Source organism: Gallinula chloropus, assembly GCF_964237585.1.
Source record: "Gallinula chloropus genome assembly, chromosome: Z".
Taxonomy (NCBI): domain Eukaryota; kingdom Metazoa; phylum Chordata; class Aves; order Gruiformes; family Rallidae; genus Gallinula; species Gallinula chloropus.
The window spans coordinates 66,398,456-66,423,400 of NC_140089.1; the positions used below are offsets into that span (position 1 = coordinate 66,398,456).

A 24,945-nucleotide genomic window follows, 5' to 3' on the forward strand; every position below is an offset into this window, starting at 1 on the left:
TGTAGCGCGTGGACTGATTAAGATTTGATTATATGATATTCCATCTTGATCCACAAAAACTCTAGACAATGAAGAGCCAGATATACTTTTTTATCAAAGCATAGACTTTATATCAAAGCTGTAAGCAAATCTAAGTTCTAAGGAACATACCTAACTTCTTTCCCTCTCTGAATATGTGTCTTTTAATGCTAGGCCTTTTTTTCTAGGTGTATGTTACACTTAAAAAGATGGTCTTAAAAGAACATAAAATTTTGCAAGAATTTAGAAGCCAGGAAGTGACAAAATTAAGAATATCTACGAATTCTTAAATGATTTTGTGTAGCTGTGGCTGTTCTGTGAAATGCATCAGTTGAACTGAGACCATTCTCGAAGACTGTCACAGGCTAGCTCCTGTCCACTTCACGCTACTTATGTCTAATTCTTTCTAAGTCAGACTGGCCACCTCTGCATTGCATATTTGACCAAGCCTGTGACTCTTAAAACTTAGTTATTACTTGACGTATGCTTTTAAATTCAGAGAATCTAAAATATAAAAAGTGAGAACTGCATTACAGCCCACCAAAGTGATGTTTCTGTATTGTGAACTTGAGGATACATGTTGAACGTGATGAAGTAGAGCACAAAGACTGGAGCAGCATTTTGGCAGTGCAAAGTTTAAATAGTTTTGGACTGTTTTATACTGCTGAAGTGTCCAGTCTTTGTGTGGTCTCTTCTCCATAGTATTTTGAGAGAAATCCACTGCATTCAGCTGTGCCTAGAGCTGCTTATCGGCCTTGTCTTGGAGAAGGATAAGGAGACCAGTCAGGAGCCAAGGAGGAAACTAAGACAAACCTAGGACCAAGCTATAATCTTTAAATAGACTGTAACATGCTTTCTTTTTCACTGGATCCCTCTATATTATGTTCATCTCTGGTGTGCTGTTGAGTCACAGATTAGAACAGTAAAAGCACTTTAATTTTTCACACAGGACCTCTGTTCGAGGGCCTGTCTCAGTTTTGCAGAATAGAAAGAGCACGGTCCGTGGAATGGTAGGAAGGAGGAGGAGGGTTTCCTGCTTACGACAGCTCAGTGTTGTGCCAGAGCTCTGTATTCCATCCCTGCCTCCCTTATGTGTTTCTCACATGATATTGAGCAACTCAAAGCATGCATTACAGTCTTCTTGCTAATTATCGGTTCATCATTATATGTGTACCTCTCTGGAATGTCTGGCTTCTGAAACATGCAATGAATTTCATTATTGCCTGAAGTGCATGTAAAGCAAAGTAGTCTGAAAACTCAGCCAGGCATCTGAAATCAATGGACTCTTTCCGCAGTAGACATTTCACCTCCTCTCACCCTGTGTTCTTCATAAAATGGTCCAGAAGATAAAGTTCTGTCTTGAGAGTTTGTAAACTGTGTATTTAATAGTGTCATTCATGTTAAAGGAGACGAGAACAGAATATTCCACAGCTTCTTTCCCTGTGAGTATCATGTTTTCTACTGTGAACCATGCAGAATTCTTCAAAGTCTCCAAAGTCTGGAGTTTGTTCTGGTATTTTTAAAAAGTTTTTTTTTTTAAACAGGTTCTTCATATTTACCAGGTAGTTAAAAAAAGTTTGCCTAGTAACAAACAACTATTTTATTTTCCTGGATTCATGTACTCGTATACAGGAGGAGAATATAATTTCATTACTTCCTAATATCTTAGTATCTGTTCTTAGGCTTGAAAATCCAGAACTGTAGCTTTTCTTTTTGTACATTAGAACCAGTATTTTCTATATTGAAAACCTTTTCTTTAAAATTCAGATTATCATATCTGAGCTAGTTCTTCACTCTTGGAACATCGTGTAAAACTGACCTACATATATTCTCTATATTAGTTACTCTTTTTCCTGAAAATTCACTGGTAACTCTTCTAATCTGAGTCAACACTTTTCAGAAGGAAAATTCATTACTATTTCATATAGCTGGTGAGAGACTTAGACAAGAGTATAGGAAAACAATGCCAGAAAATACCATTATGTAGAGTGCAAGTTTATCTGTACAGAGAAGAGTGGGAGGGTAGGAGTTGGAAGGGACCTCAAAAGATCATCTAGTCCAAACCCTGCCCCCCGAGCAGGATCAGCTATATTAGGTCATACAGGAACACATCCAGGTGAGTTTTGACTGTCTCCAGAGAAGAAGTCTCTCTGGGCCTGTGTAGTGCTCTGCCACCCTCACAGTGAAAAAAGTTTTTTCTTATGTTCACATGGAACCTCCTGTGCTCCAGCTTGCACCCATTGCCCCTTGTCCTGTCATGGGATGTCAGTGAGAAGAGCCTGTCTCTGTCCTCCTGACACTCACCCTTTACATATTTATAGACATTGATGAGGTCACCCCTCAGTCTCCTCCGGGCTAAAGAGACCCAGGTTCTTAGGTAAGGAAGATATTCCACTCCCTTAATATCATCTTGATGGCCCTGTGCTGGACTCTTTCAAGTAGCTCCCTGTCCTTCTTCATCTGAGAGAACATAGGGAAACGAGGATGGATGGATGGATGGATGGATGGATGGATGGATGGATGGATGGATGGATGGATGGATGGATGGATGGATAGTTTGCTGAATTATTTTGTATCTTTCCAAAGACAAGTGTATGACTTTGTCCACATCCATAAGTATTCTTATAAGGAATTGAACAGCTGGTGGTATTGTTCTAAAAAATTCCTACAAAGGGGAAAAATAGTTCTGTGTATTTTTACTTTTATATATACATTTAAAGATAAACTCCAGTAAATGTGCATACCCCCCTTTTTAATTTCTTCCATGCTTCATAAATTCTACCATAAAATGGCAACAAACAACAGCATTTAGTATCTTGAATTTGCCAGGTATTGTAAGCATTGTTTTTTAATTCATTCATTTTATTAGAGTTTGTCTCCAGATGAGTTAAATGTCTCAGATATTCATGTGGAGTTTTTTTAATGAAATACTTAGTCAGTATATTATCGTAATTAAATTGGTTGCCATCCAGTTTTCTTTTCTGCTCATCACTCTTATAGAGTGGTGTCTACTATGTTTTTCTTTTATGCCCTTAGATGAATTATGAAACTGTCTTTAGACAAATAAAACATACTTGTCCTCGTCAAGGAAAATGTAAGTTTGGCTCTGTGATGAGCATCTTGTGATCTGATGAGTGAGCTCAGAAAGTATGTCTGGGTTAACCAGCATGCACTAGTTTTAGTGATGCAGGATTCACTGTGTATTGGTACTGGCATCTCTGTGACTAACTGTTGCAATTGCAAACCACAGTTTTTGGGACAGCTTTTAAAAATAGACATAGCATTTACATGCCTGCAATTTTAATTTAAGAATAAAATGTGCTCCATGTAATTTAAATTCTGGCTGCTGAAAGTCATGCAAACTATTTGTGAATTGAAATCTGCAAAGCGTCTCAGTTCTCTGGAGATTACAGTCACTAAACCACTGGAGTTTTGTTTTCTGTTAGAATTGCATTGACCAGTCATGAGGACATTTTATTTCTTTTATTATAAACTATAAATCTGTAGATTTGAAAGCAGAGTGTTTCTGTCTAACTGCTTGTAATTATTCCCTCAAGAGTTTAAATGAACTTGTTTAGCTGTGCTTTTTAGATGTTTTAAAGAGAGACCATATACTTGGGGGTGAGTTGATAATTTAAAAAGTCTTTTTTTTAGGGCCCACAGAGTTGAACCAAGTTGTAGCTGTTGCCTTGGTAAAAACTGCAGTTCTAGATTTTTCCATTTCTGGTCTTGAAGTTAGAATCTGAATTATTATTCTGAGATTTTATTTTAAATAGCACTGTAATTAGACAACAATGATGTAAAGTTTACGCCCTGTGTGGCGAGATGCTGAGGAACATTTTCAAATTAGATTAATATATCTCCTGGCATGGATTAAAGATTCTTCACTGTGTGAGTGAATCATTAGTCTGTAAGAATATCTTATGGGTGATACGCAACCTGACCAACATTCAATAAATAACATGTCTGACTTAAATTTTTTGAAAACTGAGCACAATGATACTTTGTGTTCATAGTACTTCAAAATGCTTTTTTATTACATAGTTCCTCAGAAATGAATTCACTAAGGCTGCCAATTTCTAGCCAAAGCCTAGAAGGAAATGTGTCTGATGCCAGTAGGAAATTCAGTGAAAACATAACATTAATATTGATGCTATCCCATAAATATATTTGCAAAAATGCTTTGTATCATTAAAATGTTTAATTCTAAAGTATATCTAAATTACTATTGTTAAGCAATGTAGAAATATCATTATGATGGCAACATTCTGCCTATTTTATCAACCACCAAGATAATTAAGGCACTTTGTGATAGAAAGGATAAATGATTATTCATCAGTTGGAGTGGAGCATAAATTCTGTGTCAGGTAGCAGTGCCATATTGCTAGCATTCCTGTTTGGCTAGAACTCTGAAATACTATTTCTTGTAATGGTAAAGTTTGAGTAGAAAATTGGAAAAAAAATACTGCTACTTAGGTTGTCATGTCTGATTTTAATTACTCTCATCTGTTGGCAGTGTTTGCATAGGTTATAGAATATAAAGTGAATCATCTTGTCACAGATTCTGAAATAATTAGATATTCCACTTACTTGTCAAAAGCCGATGGGAGAGTTTATAAAGAAAATTCTAATGTAGTGAACACTTTTCTCTCTCATGCTGCAAATGGTATGTCTTTTCTCTATTGAAGTAGTACAAAGGGAGTATAGAACTAAAGAAAATAAACTCTCACTCTGTGTATGTACAATTAATGACAGTGAACTACTGATTTTTAATTTGGAAGTATAGAGATCCAGAAAAAAAGTGTCAAATGGGACAAAGTGTGCCATAAGAGGTCATGCTTGACTAGTCAAATATATTTAAATACATAACTAATTTTCTAGACCATGGAAATGTAGTAGATTCATTAATCTAGACTTTCTAAAGGCTTTTGTTGTCACCACCTAAAAAATTAGAAATAAATCAGTAGACAAGAAGCATGCTTAAAATAAAAAATACTGGACCAAAACGCAGTGAGCCTAGTGGGCTTCTTAAGAATGACTCATGAGACTTTAGTTTTTCTTGTTCTGATGGCAGCATAAAAAGTATTGAAAACTTTGATGAAATTTGCTGACAGTGCAGCACTAGGAGGCACATGGCAAGACTGGGACAGGTTGTAGTCCTGGTAAAGGCAGATTTAATTTAGTATGTTTTTATTTAAAAGTATTAATGATACTAGATAAGGCACTAGTAAAATCCCTCTGGAGTGTTAGATGTATGTGTTGTGACTGTGAGCAGATGCACAGAAGTGCTGTGAGGTTCAGTAAAGGAATAGTATGTCTTAACAACACTGAGACTGCAAGAGTGGACTTGATTAACACAATAAATTTTCTCAAACTGAAAGACTGGTTTTTATTTTTAAAAAACCCACATTGGCAATTAATGGAAACTGGAATGTTTATAATAGCAACAGGTGTGAAGTTCAGAGAAGCAAAAATGTACCTGAGCTTAAAGTGGAGCTTGATCAGTTTGTAAAAGGGGTTACAAAGAGCGGTTCCCAGCAATAGAGGGATGTCCCTGTTCCAGGTTCCTGTGTTCCAGGGTTATTTAGTTACCTTTTTAGTACAAAATCTCATTGAATTTCAGCTTTACATCATTTCATGTAATTGAAATACCACGTGGTGAAAGTGCTATATATGGAACATCTTCATATGAAGCTCTAAAATCTTTGATACCTGATGGATAAAGATGGAATACAGTGAAACAACAGCTGTAGAGACTTGTACTTCAAGCCATTAAGGGTCTCCCATGCTAGTGATTTGGGTTGTTCCTCCATTTCAAGTGGGCCTATTTTTGAGCAATTTTTTTTCCCCCCAAACATAAATTGAAAATTAGCAAGAAAATGCAGGTGGAATACTGTTCAGAAATGGTATTTTCTTTTTAACTTATTTGTGTATGAAGGATACACTTGGAAAACACTTTGGGAGCCTTCTGTGCCTTTTAGTGGTACCTGCTGTTATCTAATGTGGCATCCAGATACATGCAGAAAAAAAGCAAATGGAAGAAGCCGATTTGTGTACTGTGCTCACTTGTAATACATATGTCTTACATCGACCAGCATCTTTCTCAAATATGAAAAACTTTTTAAATTATTTTGATGTTTATGGTTAACCTGAGATGCAAGATGTCTTACAACCTGGAGTGAAGTGCCTACTTTGTGAAGATAATGTGTGGCTCTAATGAAAAAAAGAGATATCCCAACAGCAAAGCTCCAGGCTCTGGATTTAGGTACTGCAGTACAGTTGAAGACTCCAGCATTAGGTATTTCTGGTCTCAACTTAGTTAATGATTTTTGAGGTGAGGTGAGGTAAGGAGTGTTTTATCATGATTTTGAGGGTTGATACAAAGTTCTCACCTGCTAAACAGGCATCCTGTACAGAGCGGCACATTGAGCGATGCATCTAACTCCACTCCTACTTATCGGGAACATAAACGGTAGAATTAAGGACACATACATTTTTATGTGCTTAGGATTCATACTGCCAGGTTTTCCTGAGAGCAAAAAGGGGCTTTTTTTTTTTCATGATGCATAATACCCATGTTTTTCAGGAATTCACAACAGTTAATTAAGCAGCAGTTCTCTATGGCAGAATGAAGACATTTCAGCTGGTAGTACATCTCCAAAGAGTACTTTTAACTGTGTGCTGCAGAAAGTGGAGTAGTCTAAAAGGGCAGGGAAAGGGAAGAGTTTTTTAATAAGCATTCTGTTCCACAGTGCAGCCAGGGATGCAAAATTCATGGGGCCTATTTCAGGAAGACAAGAAAGGGGTTTAATCTGTCTCCAGAAAATAAGTCTTTCATCTGCCATACGCAGGTATGGATTTTCATCCTTGCTGTCAAGATGGTTTTGACATTTGCCATATGACTGTAATTGACTAAAAACTAGAAATCATCTACAGGCTAGAAACCACAGTCTTGCCATCTTAGCTAAACTAACCAGTAAGTCACAGAAGTTACAGTGTTCTCATGGGAATTTAAAATCCGCTCAGGGTGAGAAGGGATTGTATTTCTGCATCTGCAGCCTCATGAGTGAGTGTGTGCCATTCTCAAGACTCGTGAAAAAGGAGGCTACCATTTTCCCCATGTCCTTTGCACACAATTTCATGAAGACATTTCATATGCTTCTCTTTGTGGAGTGGGTGACTTCTGTTCATAACCAACCAAGATCCTTTGTGAGCCAAACTTCAGGCATCCAAAGCTAGGCTTGACTGACTTTTGGAATTAAATACCTGAATTCTGAATAGATCACGTTTTAGGAACCAAAGTAGGAGATCTGAATCTTGTCCATAATGAATAAAAAAAGAAGCAATTACAAGGTAAGTGATTTAGCTTGTTTAAAATGAGCAAAAGGACAACAAATATTTGGTGAATGAAATCCCGTGTTTATAGTGGGATGTTGAGTGTCTGAAAAACATATTTACATAATTAATTTTATTACTGCATGTCTACCTCCTATAAAAAACTTCTTGTAATATGAAGAGAGGGCTATAAAGTAAAGTTGGCAAATGTTTGAAGCCAGGGTCTTTTAATCCCTGTTTGCATGCAATTCACATTTTGGAAAAAGTTACATATTTGGCTTCTGTTTTTAAGAAAGATTCAGTGCTTTTCAACTGTTATCATACAAAAAATGCCACTATTTTGGTACTATGACTACTTATGTTCAGTAAGAACTGCATATGTATTGCAGATTCAGAGTCCTTTTATGCTAGGAAGCATCATACAGCTTGTTCTAAAAAGAGAGGAGAAGGCTATGTCTACTATTTGCAATACTCTGAGCTGCACTGTTGTCATACCAGTGGTCCTTTACTGCCTTTCTTTAGATCCTGTTTTTTAAAAATCAGAAAATACGTCTAGTATGCTACCTTACGATGTTGCTCTGGCAATGATATGTCATTATGTTTTGGAAATAATAATCAATTCTAAACTGCCCTGTTGTTGGTTAACAGTGAAAGAAGAGCTGGGAGTGCCAGACCAGATGAGCATTCACAGAGACAAACTACATCTTTCAGAATGAATAATACTTCTATCATTTTAATTAAGAAAATGTTTATAGGATGACATGTATAAAAATGCAACACTGTTTCCCAGTATTGCTGGTTTATTTTAAACCAGAGCATATGAACAATAATTCTGCATTGAAGCGTGACCACATTCTATTTGGTCATGTTTTCTTTGGAAATTTAAGTGTCTTTTACTCAGACAGGAGGGTAGACAGAAAATGGATTTTGTGCAATATACAAATAAAATCAATGTGTTAGTAAATCTATAAATATATTCCCTTTGTTTTAGAAAACAACAGCAATTTCAAATCCTCTCTCACTGGGGTGGCCTAAAATTGAAGGAAAAAGAAAGATTTATTGTGATTGGGGGCGTTCAGTTAATTGCAATTCAGACTCCTCCAGCATTCAGCCAGTTGAAGTGGGATGGTAGGATTAATAATCAAAAGGTGAAATACACTTTTACTCAACCAGTAGAAGACCAAAAAATCATTAATTAATGGTATTCCATTCCATCCCAAGGTATGCAGAAACAAGAGATGGTGTGTAAAAGGCTGGATGACAACTCCATTGTACAAAACAATTACTGTGACCCTGACAGTAAGCCTCCAGAAAACCAAAGAGCCTGCAACACTGAGCCATGCCCACCTGAGTAAGTCATTAATCACTAAGATGGAAGCGTGTTTTGCATAAATAGAAAGGTTTTTGTTATCTATAATAAATCTGGTTGAGTATAAAATTCTGATCTAGCAGCAGGGTTCTGTCCTATCAAACAGGGTATTTGTTTGTGGTTGGTTGGTTATGGTTTCCTGTTCCTTTGAAATCAGTTGTGGAAACTTCATACTTTGACCTATGAGAGGCCTGATTTGCCTGAGGAGCAGTAATGTTTAAACTATGCAAAGCAGCTCAGACACTGTACACTAAAAGATACTAGCAAACCAGGTTTTTAGGGTGTGTGAGATGCGAATAGTGCTCAAAGTAGAACTGGGGGCCATTCTTAAGGCAGTGACAACAGAAAAATCTTGATGTGAGACTAACTTAGCCATAGATATTTATATTACATGCTAAATGCTTGGCATCTTTTTAAGTATATTTTGTTAAAATTCGTGTTGAACTGCTCACATGAGAAATGGCAAACACAGAAACTGCTTAGTTAACCAAACCATTTATTGATAATAGTTTTGTGAAACAACTTTCTCTCTGGGATACTCAATGTTGTACAGTAATGCTGTGTGCCTTTAAGATGAGGTGCCTACTTGGTTAGATCTATTTATTTTTAAAGATAGCTCTGTGCTGTATATTGAAAAGATAATTAAAAACACAGCAGCTCATTTATTCAAAAAGGAAATTTGGCGAGGACTTACAGCATGGCTGAATCTTACTAAAAAGGCTGTTTAGAAGCACTTGTGATGTTTTGCACTAGAAAATAATTTCAGCATATGCACAACAGCTCCTTCTTAGATTTTGAGGCAAAAGTTATAGAAAAAACTCTGGTTAAAGTTTGGTGGTAATCTGTAGCTTTATTCTGATTGATCTTGAAAATCATATATGCTGATTAAATGTAAATGTTGCACAATAAAGAAATACTGTGGTTTCTTTTAAATGTCTTTTAGAAACTGTAAAAGTGTAGCATGAATCACACTGGGAGGAATGAAACAAGACTGTAACGCGTTAGAATGCCAACAGGTCTTCATAAAGCCAGTTTATTTCTAGAATACCAGCTGCTTTCCTGGTGTGGTGACTGGTTGCAGGGTAGCAGAAGTGTCTCCTACACTTACTCTCCCTGTATCCCTTACACTTAGTCCCCCATATTCATTTGATATAAACTGAAGTGAAATTATTCGGTGCTCTCACCTTGACTATATTTGAATGCGAATACAATGACTCACAAACACATCTAAAGTAGATCTTATTCGTTGTCCCCACAATCTGTCTGTAAATATATGTTTACCCTGCAGATACACACTTGGATTCTGTTTGGATAACATTATTTAATATGCCTGTAATCACCCTAAATTTTGGCTGGAAGATTTACCACCCAGTAAGACTTACACTTCACATAGGATAATCAAACATTTCCTTTTTTAATTAATACAATTCCACTTTCCTGGTAATGTATACCAAAACTTTTCTAACTGGATCCCAATTACATTATACTTGATGTCCCTGCGCAGCATCAGAGACTTTGTTTGTTACTACAATAACTAACTTCTAAAGTTGCTGATTTCAACAAATTATATCTTACTTTAAGAATATTTTGCATTTCAGTATAGCCTTTTATTAAAACATTGACAAGTGTTTCATAATCAGAATTGACTCTAAGAAAGCCTGATTTTGAAGTAAAATTATTTTCTTGTAATGATACCAGAGGTGCCACAACCTTACAGCAGTGGTTCACAAACATTTCCAGTTGCAAACCACTTTCAGAGAAGTAATTTCAGGCAAATCCAGTACAAATCTACTTAAATAGTTACAGTTCTGTCAGGCTCAACACTCCTTTCTAACTACTGTAGCCTAGGCTGGAACTTGCTGCTCTAGAAAATAAAGAGTAGTATTATTATTGGAAGATATTATTGCAGTGAGGCATAAATTAAAATGTTCTGTTAAAAGCCCCATAACTTTCTACTGTATTTCACTATGAATATGTATATGGTTAACAATGATTTAGATTTTGTAATTTAAACTATCTGGATTCTGGGTTTATGCAATTAGGCACACTGTTTCTGAAATGCATTAGCTGAGTCTCCTAACTTTTTCTTTCCAGATGGTTTATAGGGGATTGGTCAGAATGCAGTAAGACCTGTGATGGAGGAATGCGTTCACGAACAGTTCTCTGTATCAGAAAGATTGGACCTTCTGAGGAGGAGACACTGGACAATACCAACTGTTTAACGCACCGGCCCATTGAAAAAGAACCCTGTAACAATCAGTCCTGCCCCCCACAGTGGGTTGCTTTGGACTGGTCAGAAGTAAGAAATTTTGCTATGCTAGCTCATTGGTAATAGTGGAGACAAGTTAGGATTTCCTGAGTCTCCATGTCTGTGTCCTCGCCGTCAAATGTAGCTGTATCATATATGGATGCATATATATTTCACCAATCATATATTGGTGTGGTGGTTTGGCCCTGGCTAGAGGCCAGATACCCACCAAAGCTGCTCTCTCACTCCCCTTTTCAGTCAAAAAGGGGAGAAAATATATATCCAGAGGCTTAGGATTCGAGATAAGGACAGAGGGATCACTCTGCAGTTAGTGTCATAGGCAAAACAGACTGAACACAGAGTAAAGAAAAGAAAAGAAATTTATTATACTGCAGCTACACACCCAGTGAACCAGAGTCGGGTAATGAGAAGTGTGGACAGGTCTTAAAGCACCTTCCCCCCGGCTCCCTTCTTAGCAGACTTAACTTCATTCACACTTTTACTCTCTTCTTCCCCCCCCAATATGGTTCAGGGAAGGGCAGGGAATGGGGAGTGGGGAGTGGGGTTCCGGTCAATTCCTTACAAGCTACTTTCCTTCTCCAGATCTTAATACTTCGACTTCCCCCCACCCCTCACTTCTTCGCAGACTTTAATCATAAATTTGCTTCCTTCTTCCCATGCATCATGGCGCAGGGAGGCGCAGGGAACAGGGAATGTGGGTTTTCAGTCTGTTCCTCCTGAGTTGTTTCCCTTCTTAGCTGGGGGTGGCATTCCACATACACACACTTCCTGTGTGGCATCGTGGAGTCCCACCCATGGGAGACAGTCCACCACAAACTTCTCCAGAGTGAGTCCTCTCTATCGGGGAGTCATCTCCTCACCACAGGCCTCTCAGCTGGGTTCCCTTCCATGGGATGCTGACCTTAGGTCCCAGACTGCTCCAGCCTGGTCCCCCACAGAGTCACAAGTCCCCCGGCAAACCTGCTGTGGCATCGATCAATCTCTTCACAGGCTGTAGATGGTCTCTGCTCCCCGTCCTTATTCATGGGCTGCGAGGGGACACCCGCTCCACCGTGGTCTTCTCCACAGGCTGCAGGGGCATCTCTCTCTCCGGCATGCAGAGTGCCTCATTCCTCCACCCAGCACCCCTTCTTCTTCCCTGGCTTTGGTGTACACACAGCTTGTTATATGTTCTTACTCCCTTTTCTGGTGGCAAAATTCAGCCTGTGTTTTTTTTTCTCCTAAATGTGATTCACAGAGGCACTGTGACCATCGCCAAGTGGCTCGGCCTTGGTCAGCTGCAACTCTGGCCTTGAATTGGCCGATATTTACAGTCTGGGGACTGCAGAGAGCTTCTAGCTGCTTCTTGCAGAAGCCATCTCGGCAGCGCAGCTACGCCAAACTGCAACAATTGGTTTAACTATGTGTTAAAATAAATTAATCGGGGAGGAGGGGGGGGGATTGTCTCACTGCTTCTTGGAAAATTATTCCTGAAATTTCAATCTTGAAATTGCAAGTGTTCTAATGTTTTAGTTCCATGCCAGAGATTAAAGCCCTTAGGGCAACGCAAAAGTGCTTTTATCAAATAGTAATTAATACCAGTGTCTTGTCCAGTGGAATGTAGTCATCCTCAGGTTACATTAATTTTACGATAAAATTTGTCACACTTTAAAATAGTTGAGCCTTGACTGAATTTTTCTGCCTATTGTAAATTACCTCTTTTATATTTTTCTAGATAATAAAATAAACTAACAAGAAGTAATCTAAGGATATCTTGATGAGAGTCTTATCAGACAATGATTTATCAGTTGTGACTTCACTGAGTCAGAAATTCTAGAAGCATTCAGTAATGGAAGACACTTCTCCTGTTTTTGTTAGTCTGGGTATTTTGTCTTCCATTTGCTTTGGTGACACATTTTTTTCTTAAATTCTACTGATGCTTTTTATTTTGGTGATTCAGTATTATTGTAGGCAACCTATTTTCTTACATCACTTCCGGGGACTGGGTGTAGTCAGTCTTTTTTAGTGGAATTTCAACTGTGACTCAAAACAAGTGGTTTCCTTAAAGGGACTTTGTTTTCTTCTGGTACCAGTAACTGAAAGAAGCTTTTTCGCAGATGGCCGTTAGACATAGGAAAGAACATGTCTTCAATCAGGACTAGCAAATGCATTCATCTTAACTCAGACATTGATCTTCAAACTCTTGCTTGTTTGTGAACAAATTCTAGAGATTATGAAACAGCATGGGCACATTGGGTTTTGACATTTTTGTCAAGGTCCCTTCAAGCTTGACATCTCTGCTTGTTTTTGACAGAGTGCTGAGTCGCTTAGAAGAGATGGAGTGCAAGTGATTTCTAGGCATTCAGATAGGAAGGGGCACTTGCTACTAGTTCCTGCTTTAAAGACATGCATTTTACATGATATATTTGAAGGAGAAAATAACATGCCAACATCCCATGGAATTTGGACTAGAACTGAGGAGACATGATCATAGAATCACAGAATCATGGAATTGTAGGGGTTGGAAAGGACCTCAAGAGATCATCGGGTCCAACCCCCCTGCCAAAGCAGCTCCCTAGGATATATCACTCAGATAGGCGTCCAGGCAGGTCTTGAATATCTCCAGAGATGGAGACTCCACCACCCCCCTGGGCAGCCTGTCCCAGGGGTCTGTCACCCTCACTGTGAAAAAGTTCTTCCGCATGTTGGTGCGGAACTTCCTGTGCTCCAACTTGCAGCCATTGCCCCTTGTCCTGTCTCCACAGACCACTGAAAAGGGGATGGCTAGTTCCCCCTGCATTCCATGCTTAAGATACTTACAGACATTAATTAGATCAGCCCTTGGTCTTCTCAAGGCTGAACAGTCCCAACTTACTCAGCCTTTCCTCATAGGGCAGATGCTCCAGGCATCTTAATCATCTTCTTAGCCCTTCTTTGGACTCTCTTCAGGAGATCCCTGTCCTTTTTATACCAGGGAGCCCAGAACTGGACACAATACTCCAGGTGGGGCCTGACCAGGGCAGAGTAGAGGGGGAGGATCACCTCCTTTGACCTGCTGGCTACACTCCTCCGGATGTACCCTAGGATCCCATTGGGTCTCTTAGCCACCAGGACACACTGCTGGCTCATGGCCAACCTGTCATCAACCAGGACCCCCAGGACCTTCTCCACTGAGCTCTTCTCCAGCAGGTCATCCCCCAGTCTGTAGTGATACAAGCGGTTATTCATTCCCAGGTGCTTTTGTTGAACTTCATCCGGTTTCTCCCTGCCCAGCTCTCCAGCCTGTCCAGGTCTCTCTGGATGGCAGCGCAGTGTTCCTGCATGTCAGCCACTCCTCCGAGCTTTGTATCATTGGTGTACTTGCTGAGGGTGGATGCTATTCCCTCATCAAGGTCGTCAATGAAGATATTAAACAGGACTGGACCCAACACCGAGCCCTGGGGAACACCACTAGTAACAGGTCTCCAGTCAGATTCTGCTCCATGAATCACCACCCCCTGGCTCGGTCTGACAGCCAGTTCTCAACCCATCTCACTGTCCACTCATCTATCCCATCATGATACTGAAGACTTCACATAACTGTTATTCTTATTTTGGTCTCAGTGATTAATATTCTTTCTTGCAGTTTAGCCAGAGAAAGAGACATCTTTCTTCTCTTACTTCCCTCCTTCCCCTAGTTTTCTAGTAGCTAAGGTACACAAGATTTGGGATTAAAAATCCTTTGGTATGAGGATGATGGAACCTGTCAATACTGTATCAGAATTCTGAACCCTGAACTACTGTTGATAAGAATGCACTTGATAGTAAAGGATAGAAGAGGGAAACTTTGAATTTTAAGGAAGTTGATTGTATACCTATTCTGCAGTTCTGGTTTATAAACTCCAAATGGAGGACCCATCTCTGTAAGTTTCTAAATTGAAGTGGAGATAAGATTTAGGATAAACCTGTTGTTCTGTAATGACTAGCTTAGATGGCTCCCACTGAGAGATTTCCTTAAAGATCTTGTTTTGAGGTGTGTACATACACATACACACACACCCCCCCCCCTTGCATATGTGTAGGGAATATTGATACTGTACATAGTACTATGGGACTGTTCTAAAACTTATTGTAGTGTGTGCAGAGATGCTTCAGGATTAAGCGTACAACACAGAAGTTTGGATCACTCAAGTTTTGTTTTTTTTTTTAATCAATCTAAGTGTTTTTTCTTCCTTTCCCCAGTTACATACTGACCTGGTTTGGATGTGTGGAAGTCCTTTGGTGTGTGACGTACTGAATATTGCTTTGGTTCCACATAGTATTATGTCCCAGATAACTTTTTGTCTTTGCAGCTGCTTTTACATGAAAGGCAGTTCCTCTCTTGACAGGTTTAGCAAAATCTGTATGTATACTCTCAGAAACTGATTCTGTTCCAAATACTGCAGGTATGCATATGGGATAACAGTTAACATGGCAGTAGGGAATTCTAAAACTATGCTTGCAAAATCTCTTGATGGGATGTTAGAGGGACTGATCTGGGGTGGGACTTGAATTTTAATTTTATTATCACTTGCCTCTTCGCTATTCTGCAGTTGTGCTAAAATAATGACAGCTAATAGTCAGTAGCAAAAAGGAAGGAGAAAGGTGAGTGGGACCAAAGCAGACCAGTTTTTTATCTGCCTGCTGTTGGAATGAGCAGAGAAGTCATGAAAGAAGGAAAAACAAGACGCATGTGAAAAAAGAATTAAATAGGAGAGAAAAACTTGTAGGCAAAGTGCAGTATTTCTATCTGAATAGTCTGATTTCTGTGGGATTCGTAGCTCAGCAGTCGGTGAGGTGGAGAAAGACTGTGTAATAAAACCAGAGAATTCTACTCTTAATTTCTGAAATGTACACTCAACTTTGCTTGATAGTAGTACTACATGTGACAGACCTTTTTTTAAACCTAATCTACAGGCTCATGTCTATAAAACTAGATAGTAACACAGCAGCCTAAATATATAATTGACAAAGGTATATCTATCTACTTTTATCTAGTTAAAACTCTAAAAAACTCCTTGAACTTACTAAAGCAATCCTCAATCAGCTTGTTCGGTTTGTAAACATTTTAACCGATCATTATTGTCTTGTGGAAAATTTTGATTACAATTAATTTGAAGACCATAAATGTATGCTCCTGTTCTCCATAATAACATTTCTGACACTTGTATTGACTTTTCACAGATGTTTTCATTATTTATATCAATGTTTTTTCCAGTGCACACCAAAGTGTGGCCCAGGATTCAAACATCGAATTGTTCTATGCAAGAGCAGCGATCTTCTAAAAACTTTCCCAGCCGCGCAATGCCAAGAGGAAAGCAAGCCGCCGGTCCGCATCCGCTGTAGTTTAGGTCGATGTCCTCCTCCTCGCTGGGTTACTGGAGACTGGGGACAGGTAAGATACTTCATATAAGTATTTATTGCTGTTAGGTACCTACACATTAGAACCTTCTAAGAATAAAACTTTGCTGGCAATGGCTAGGAGATGGTTCCTGCAACTGAAAAAAAGCTTCTCCCATTTGTCTCAGATTGAAATGTGATACTGAATGACAGTTGTCTGCTGAACTAGAAAGGATTTGCTAACAGAAATCTTGTTTCTACTGGATGAGTTTCTGTATGCATTTATTAAAAAATTAAGAAGTCTGCATTCATTACTTTTTTTTGGAAGGGTGTTTTGGGATACAGCAGTGTTACAAGGTTCAGTGTTTATATAACACATATAGATTCCCTGAGAAACACGATGAATATACAAAGCCCATTTCTATTTCAGTAGTGTATGTACATACACACACATACACACCCCATAAATGCACACATACATATATGTGTATTTATACATGCCAAAGAAACTTTTAGATCTGTATAATTTCATATGAAATATGTCAAATTAACAAAGAGATAAATTGTTACAAGAGAGGCTGTGCTGCTGTTGCACAGTGTTTCTAAATCTGATCTACCGAGTTTTCATAGTTATTTATGGTTTTGAATCTCAATTAATGGCCTGTTTTAAAAATAATTAATGGATGTTTCAGTTTCTAAATTTGTTGACTAATTTGTCACTAATGAAAATAAAACACTTTAGCTTACTAACCAGGGGACAATTATTCATAGTAACATGGTCTAATCAGCTTTTTTTATGGTATTTGTTCAGATGCACATTTATCATAAATTAATACTGTACTAAAACCACTATTTATTTACAGAAATTGAAAAATGTTTTGATACAACAAAGTTTAGGTTTTAGTTCCTTTTTTCTTTAAAAGTTAAAAGTCTTATTGTCCTTGTTTTTTCTTCTTGATTCTAAAGTGGTTCTTTCTCTCTTGAGAAGATGCATTTACACATGATAGATAAAGTAGTGTAAATTATATTCTTATAACTCAAGTCTGAACTCCTCAGGGAACAAACATTGCATTGTGTTACATTTTCTTTGAAAGACTAGTGCTCACATAGACTGTCAAAAAAGAAAAATTCTAAACTAATTTATGAAACTATTTTCTTCTGCATTAACCAAGTCTCTTCAGAACTCTCTGATCTTTAAGTGCATGTGTGGTCTTCCTGATTGCTTCCCTGTTATCTTGTTCATATTTATAAATTGGATCCAAGTAATTTTACTTTTTTAATCTTATTTTTAGTGTTCTGCACAGTGTGGTCTTGGGCAGCAGATGAGAACAGTACAATGCCTCTCATACACTGGACAAGCATCCAGTGAGTGTCCAGAAACACTTAGACCTCCATCAATGCAGCAGTGTGAAAGCAAATGTGACAGTACTCCCATTTCCAACACAGAAGGTAAGTTTGCCATCATAACATGGTTTATTCTGGAATGAGTAAAGTGACATGGTCATTATTACAGCACTAATTACTAGCTGAAGTCTGTATCACATCATCTCTCAGACTGTGAGCTAAATTTTTTAAGAAATATTTTGTAATCAGTCATTATAGTTTAAAGGTAAAGTAAGTAAAAACCTAAATACAGCTTCTTTGCTTAAGAAACGCTAAAATATATATAGTCAAAGTCATGGAGAAACCACTATTGGTTTGTGTCATTCATTTTTCCATTCTCTGTATTGGCTCAATGGAAGTGTCCATAATAGCAGAGGGAATATGATACTGTAGTGGTTTAGCCATGGCTGGAGGCCAGATGCCCACCAAAGTCAGTCTATTACTCCCCTTCTTAGTTGGACAGGGGAGAAAATATGTATTAAGAGTTTCAGGAGCCAAAATAAGGACAGGGAGAGATCATCCTGTCATCAGTGACGTGGGCAAAACAGACTAAACACACAGTGAAGAAGACTGAAACTACCTTTTTTTAACACTTTCTTACACTACACTACAAACAACAGTGGAAAACGGAGTCAGGAGCGCGAGCAGATCTTAAAACAAACACAACCAGATCTTAAAACACTTTCCCCCCACCACTCCCTTCTTAGCAGACTTTAGTCAGGATTTTGCTCCCTTCTTCCCTCCTGTTTGCAGTACAGGGGGGCAGGGACTGGGGAAAATGGGGTTCTCGGTAGCACCTTTCCCCCACCCCTCCATTCTAAGCAGACTTCCCTTTAGCCATGATTTTGCTCCCTTGTTTCCCCTGCTCGTTGTACAGGGGGGCAGGGACTGGGAAAAATGGGGTTCTTGGTTATTTCTTCATGAGCTGTTTTCCTTTTCCAGATCTTAAAACACCTCTAACCTCCCTCCCGGCTCCCTTCTAAGCAGACATCACTCTAGTCATGATTTCACTCCCTTCTTCCCTCCTCGATCGCAGCACAGGGGGGCAGGGACTGGGAGATGGGGGCTTCGGTCAGTCCCTTGCAAGTTGGTTTCCCTCTCGGCAGCGGGGAGGGGACGGCGATTCATTCCACACCCTCCCCCTGCTGCACTGTGGGGTCTCACCCACAGGAGACAGTCCTCCACAAACTTCTCCAACGTGAATCCTTTCACATTGTCTCTCAGCCCCAGTCCTCCACGGGATTCCAAGCCTCCCTCAGCAAACCTGTTCCGACGCAAAACTCTCTCTTGCCCATCTCTGTTTCTCTGATTTTCCTCATGGCTGCAAGTGCTGGCAGGGGCTTATCCCAACGTAGGGTAATGTATCCAGAAATCAAGGAGGATTATAATTATTTTAAAGCAGTTATTCCCTTATTTTTTGTATTCCCTAGATTTTGAGTACTTGGCCTGAATGTCACTAATACTGCTCCTTTTAACAAACTGTTGTCTGTGCATTATATATAACGGAGTATCTTATACACAGGTTCTCCTGTGACATTGGAATTTAATGTCCTCTTTATGTGGAACAAATTATCTGATTTTAAATTGGAGAAAACAGACAAATTTATGCTACAGTCTACCCTGATTTGTTTTTCTTTCAACACCTACTTTATCCATTCGGGTTTGTGCCATAGATTCAAAGATGTCATAAAAGTCTGTCAGGTGGAGATGCCTGTGATATGGCATGGAAGCATACTAAAATCTTCCAAGAAATACGCAGATTCAGTACGTGAGCACTGTATTTACTGCTTCATAGTTTTCATTTTAAACAGAAGTTTATAATCCCATATCAGCATTGGAAAAACATCTTCATAATTGAAGTTTCCTTGTTTATTTTAAATCTCACTTTTATGTTAAGTGCTTTAAATTACTCTACATGATCATTATCAATCTAGAAAACTTCCTGCCCTTTAAAGCTCAAAAGCTAAATGATATTTATTGCCAATCACAGATGTTGACATTTTCCCAAAGTAAGGAAGGTAATAAAGTACTTATAAGTGGGCATAATTTAGCCCCAGTCACCTCTTAATTACAAAATGACAAGGTCATTTTGCTATTTATAGCTGTTACATTAGTAATTATTTAATATTATCAGGAAAATATGCAAATCTCCTATAGACAAATACAGTCAGGGCATTTCTGTGTGTGATCTGCGTACACTGGGTGGCCATGGAACCATGCAGGCTAATTATGAGAAGTAAGCCTGTTGGTAATAGTGTTTTTCAGGGACCTGCACCTTCACTGGAAAATTTCTGGAATCCACAAATAGAAAATGTTGAAAATCACTTACAAAGTATTCCAGGTGGACTTAAGCTCTTTGGCCTGCGCTCTGAGCGGGCCAGGCGTGAGCCAGCTCCTCACTGACAGCCATGCAGCCTCGTTACTTCAGTTAGGAAGAGTTGGGGGGAACGATCTCTTCTGATAGATGCAGTTCCAAACATCCCACTTTTTTCTTACATCTCACACTGACGGTATTTACGGGAAACCACTGGTTATTTGTAAGTAGTTAAGTGCCTCAAATGGTTCAAATGTAAATACACTGTCAAAGTTCATTTAACAGTGTAAAATATCTACATCCTTGCAGAAGAACCTTGCTGTAATCCATGAAATACTAAGGGTGACCTATCCCAAAACTAGACTAAAATTTTGTCTTTGAGGTATTTTTTCAATACTTTGCAAGTATTTATTAAATATATATTCTAGTCTATACACATTTCAGAGCAGCTATTAAATACTGAATATAAGAAGGACAAACTGGATTTGCAAAATAATGTGCATGTTTTGCACATTTTCTGCCTTAAAAATGGGCATACTGTGCCTGTACCCTCGCTTCTGTCTCTCTCCAGGTGTCGTGGGATGTGAACTGTGTATCTGTATTTGGGTTTCTGAGGGAGTGGTCTCCCTTTGGGCATGCATCATAGGGCTCCTGCATACTGTCCACATGCCACCTAGTAGCATCACCTCTGCTTTGGGCACCATTGTGGGGGAAAAGCAACTGCAGGGTCAGACTGGCTGAGGGGATTCCCTTCCTGCTTCAAGCCCCAGCAAACCTCCTGATTCCCTTTACTTGCCAAACTCTGGCGCCTGCAGCCTGTGGAACCCATTCAGCAGTATCTGGATAATTTAATTTTGCTAACTCAAAATAGGAACATACATGTTTCTGAGGAAGCATAAGCCACTCTGCTGTAAGTCAGGTCATGTTGGTAAAGTTTAGAAGCACTTGGGAAAAGTGCAAATTGTTTACTTAAAGTAAGAGTCAAAATTTGGACAATACAAAAATAGTAAAGTTATAGTACATTGTATTGCACTTTACATTTGCTTTAGCTCTTGATTTTCTTTAAACTCTTCATTGGTATTATAGATGGAGTTTTGATGGGCTGCCATTCATGAGGGTAACAGTGAACTGCAGGCAGTATGTAGCACACAATTTGAAATGTGTTCAGAATTATTTTATTCTCTTAAGTATATATGTGTCTGCTGAATATAGACTGCTAAAGGTCATGTGAAACATTACCTGACAAAACTATTTTATCTGTTTTTATGTCATTTCAGTTTTCTTTGTGTTTTGTGTGATATGTCTTTGCAGTCTCTTTAGCTGCAGGCGCAGTGACATTCTGCAATTTTATTATTGCAACATGATACTTAATATCATAATATTGTCTGATCTAGCCATAAAGTTCAGGAAGGGAGAATTTAATACATGTAGCTTACTGCAACTTATTAACAGTAGTTACTAGGAACAAAAAGGGCTCTGCTAAACCTCTTCTATTCAACCACAGTCCTATGTAGAACAGGCTACTTCATCAGCCACCATATCTATTTCAAAACTGATCTTTAAAACAGAAATTGTAGGCAACTTCCAGAATATTGTCTCACTGCGGTCCAAATGGCATTGACTGAGCAGGGTCTAGTTTTAGTTAAGAGGAAGAATAATTTAAAGAAACATGAAATAGGATAATTGTAAATCCCACTTCTAGCAGAAATGCATTTAGTGGCTTCACCTGCATTTTACTAAATCCAGTGTGTATGAGGGATATTTTTGGGACTGAGTGAACTTTTTACATCTCATCGAGAACAAGTGAACCTTTTTATTCCTCACTTCATTTATAATTCACCATCTGTCTCTCCTGTGTTCACAGTCTTCATAAACGCAAGGACCTAAAGTATTTCTGAAAGATATTTGATCTCTTTTGGGAAGAGTTTTTGAAACTCAGTGAAACATGGTGACCATGTGAGGTTGCTGATAAAAAATATGCCTCTTTCAACCAACCCTCAGTGTCTTCTGGCATCCAACTCTGTTTCCAAATTGAGAATTAAAAACCAGAAAAGTAGTACATAGGTGGGTAGGTGGAATAAAAAAATTGGGATGTGTGGTGGTTTAGCCGTGGCTGGAGGCCAGACACCCACCAAAGTCAGTCTATTACTCCCCTTCTTAGTTGGACAGGGGAGAAAATATGTATTAAGAGTCTCAGGAACCAAAATAAGGACAGGGAGAGTTCATCCTGTCATCAGCGACATGGGCAAAACAGACTCAACACAGAGTGAAGAAGACAGAAACTATCCAATTTATTACACTACAAACAACAGTGAAAACCTGAGTAAGGAGTGCAAGCAGATCTTAAAACAAACATAACCAGATCTTAAAACACTTTCCCCCCACCACTCCCTTCTTAGCAGACTTTAGTCAGGATTTTGCTCCCTTCTTCCCTCCTGTTCGCAGTACAGGGGGGCAGGGACTGGGGAAAAATGGGGTTCTTGGTAGCACCTTCCCCCCACCCCTCCATTCTAAGCAGACTTCCCTTTAGGGGAGTCCCTTGTTTCCCCTGCTCGCTGGGCAGGGACTGGGAAAAATGGGGTTCTTGGTTATTTCTTCATGAGCTGTTTTCCTTTTCCAGATCTTAAAACACCTCTAACCTCCCTCCCGGCTCCCTTCTAAGCAGACTTCACTCTAGTCACGATTTCACTCCCTTCTTCCCTCCTCGATCGCAGCACAGGGGGGCAGGGACTGGGAGATGGGGGCTTCGGTCGGTCCCTTGCAAGTTGGTTTCCCTCTCGGCGGCCGGGGGTGGACACGGTGATTCATTCCACACCCTCCCCCTGCTGCACTGTGGGGTCTCACCCACAGGAGACAGTCCTCCACAAACTTCTCCAACGTGAATCCTTTCCCACAGGGCTTTATCTCTTTATCACAGTGTCTCTCAGCCCCAGTCCTCCACGGGATTCCAAGCCTCCCTCAGCAAACCTGTTCCGACACAAAACTCTCTCTTGCTCATCTCTGTGTCTCTGATTTTCCTCATGGCTGCAAGTGCTGGCAGGGGCTTATCCCAACGTAGGGTCACCGCGTCTTCTATATGTCTTCACCTGCTCCATCCAGCGTGGAGCCCCTCCACGGGCTGCAGGTGGGGTCTCGGCCTTTTCCATGGGTTTCTTCAGGGGCTTCTGGGGCATCATTCTCTCGGGCACCTGGGGCACCTCCTCCCCCACCCTTTCCTGGCCTTGTTGTCTCCACAGCTTGTTACACCTTCTCATCCCTTCTCCGGTGGCAAAATGCAGCTGCTTCCGTTTTTTTTTCCCTACGTGTGATTCTCAGAGGCTCTGTGAATCCATCTCTGATTGGCTCAGCCCTGGTCAGAGCGACTCTGGCCTTGAATTGCCTCATGTTTACACTTTTGGGGCCCAGCAGAGCATTCCAGCAGCCATTTCTGCAGCCCCCGGTCTCTCTCTCAGCACCCAGCTGTGCAAAACTGCGACACGATGAAAGCATTTAAATGAAAGTTTAAATAATTTCACAGCCTCTACTTAACTAGCATAATCTCATTATCAGAAGTACTGTCCAGTACAGGCCCCAAAGTTCAGCCTTGCTTTTGCATTCCAACATTTGAGTTCTAAAACACGTAACGTGCTACTACAGTCTGCTTGTGGCATGAACGCGCCATCTGTAACTACTCATGCCAGAGCAAAATCAGTAGTAGGAGACTGTGTAGATGGAAGACAATTAGGAGCAGCTGAATGATTCTACATGCTGATTGTGGTTGTTTTGCTACAACCTTTTTTTTTTTGTTTTCTTATCTGTTTGATACTCACTTTATTTACAGCCTGTGAGGGATGGAGAAGCAGGAATCCTTTCTCTGCATGGTTGAGCTCTTCTCCCATCCCTGCCAGGATGACAAGGGCTTCTGAGGCAGTAAGCCCAGCATATAGGGAAAATGCAACTATGAAAAAAATCTCTTACATGTCTACTACACGCATAAAAATGACTTTTCCTCCTGCACAGAAGAAATTGTGGATATGTGGAACCAAACCTAAAGTGTAATCCACTATTCAGTCCCATCTCTGAACTCACAATGTTGGCACTTTCATTTATAACACGTAGGGTTTTCTCCATCCCTGTTAGTTGTACTCCACATTCTGTTTCAAGGATTCTTACAAATGCAGAGGCATGGTACCAAACAGTGCAAATCATATTAGATTTTGGATAACCTCTTATGGATAAAATAACTCCTGAGAAAGAAGCTATAAATGTATTGTAAGAAAGATTACTCACATTTCCTAGCTGTCCAAAGTGATTTTATCCCAGTAAATGATAATGCTTCCAAGACAATGTGGGCACACTTCTGAATGTCTGGGAGAGAAGCCCTGCAAACATTTTTATGGCTTTTTAAAATATATTTTGTGCACTAGGCTGGACAAGAAAGAATAGTAACAAAGAGGGCAAGATGGATGGGTGGGTAGGTGGATGGATGGATGTTATTCAGCATGTTAAATGTCAAATTTTCTTTGTACTTAAATTTTTATCTCTGACTTCTCTTTAATGCTCTTAATTATTAGAGTGCAAAGATGTGAACAAAGTGGCGTATTGCCCACTGGTGCTGAAGTTCAAGTTCTGCAGTCGAGCATACTTCAGACAGATGTGCTGCAAGACCTGCCAAGGGCACTGACCCACAGAAAACACAAGAATTTGCCCTAATATTATCATTGTGGAAGAGTGTCCATCAAGGGGAGCCACACAGCGGAATGAGATTGACGTCCTTGCAAACGCATTACCCTGTGGAAAACGTAACCACTGGTCAGCCCCAGCTGACAGGATTTCAATATTATTTTAACTTCTGTGAAGTGGGATTTATTAATCCAAAGTGCTGGACACAGTATAAGGAGGGCATGCCAAATTGGGAAAGATCCACCCAACACATATAGA

General features: G+C 39.5%; 1 protein-coding gene across 1 annotated transcript in view; it reads left to right on the forward strand.

Moving 5' to 3' along the window:
* The window catches only part of ADAMTS6 (ADAM metallopeptidase with thrombospondin type 1 motif 6), a gene marked incomplete at both ends in the record, with an annotated part of 143,875 nt that extends 119,187 nt beyond the window's left edge, over positions 1 to 24,688 (forward strand). The window contains 5 exons of the mRNA XM_084278587.1: positions 8,575 to 8,704; positions 10,817 to 11,021; positions 16,207 to 16,383; positions 17,621 to 17,777; positions 24,579 to 24,688. Of these exons, the coding sequence (XP_084134713.1) occupies positions 8,575 to 8,704; positions 10,817 to 11,021; positions 16,207 to 16,383; positions 17,621 to 17,777; positions 24,579 to 24,688 (779 nt within the window). The remainder of the gene's footprint in view (positions 1 to 8,574; positions 8,705 to 10,816; positions 11,022 to 16,206; positions 16,384 to 17,620; positions 17,778 to 24,578) is intronic.
* Between the last annotated feature and the right edge of the window lie 257 nt (positions 24,689 to 24,945).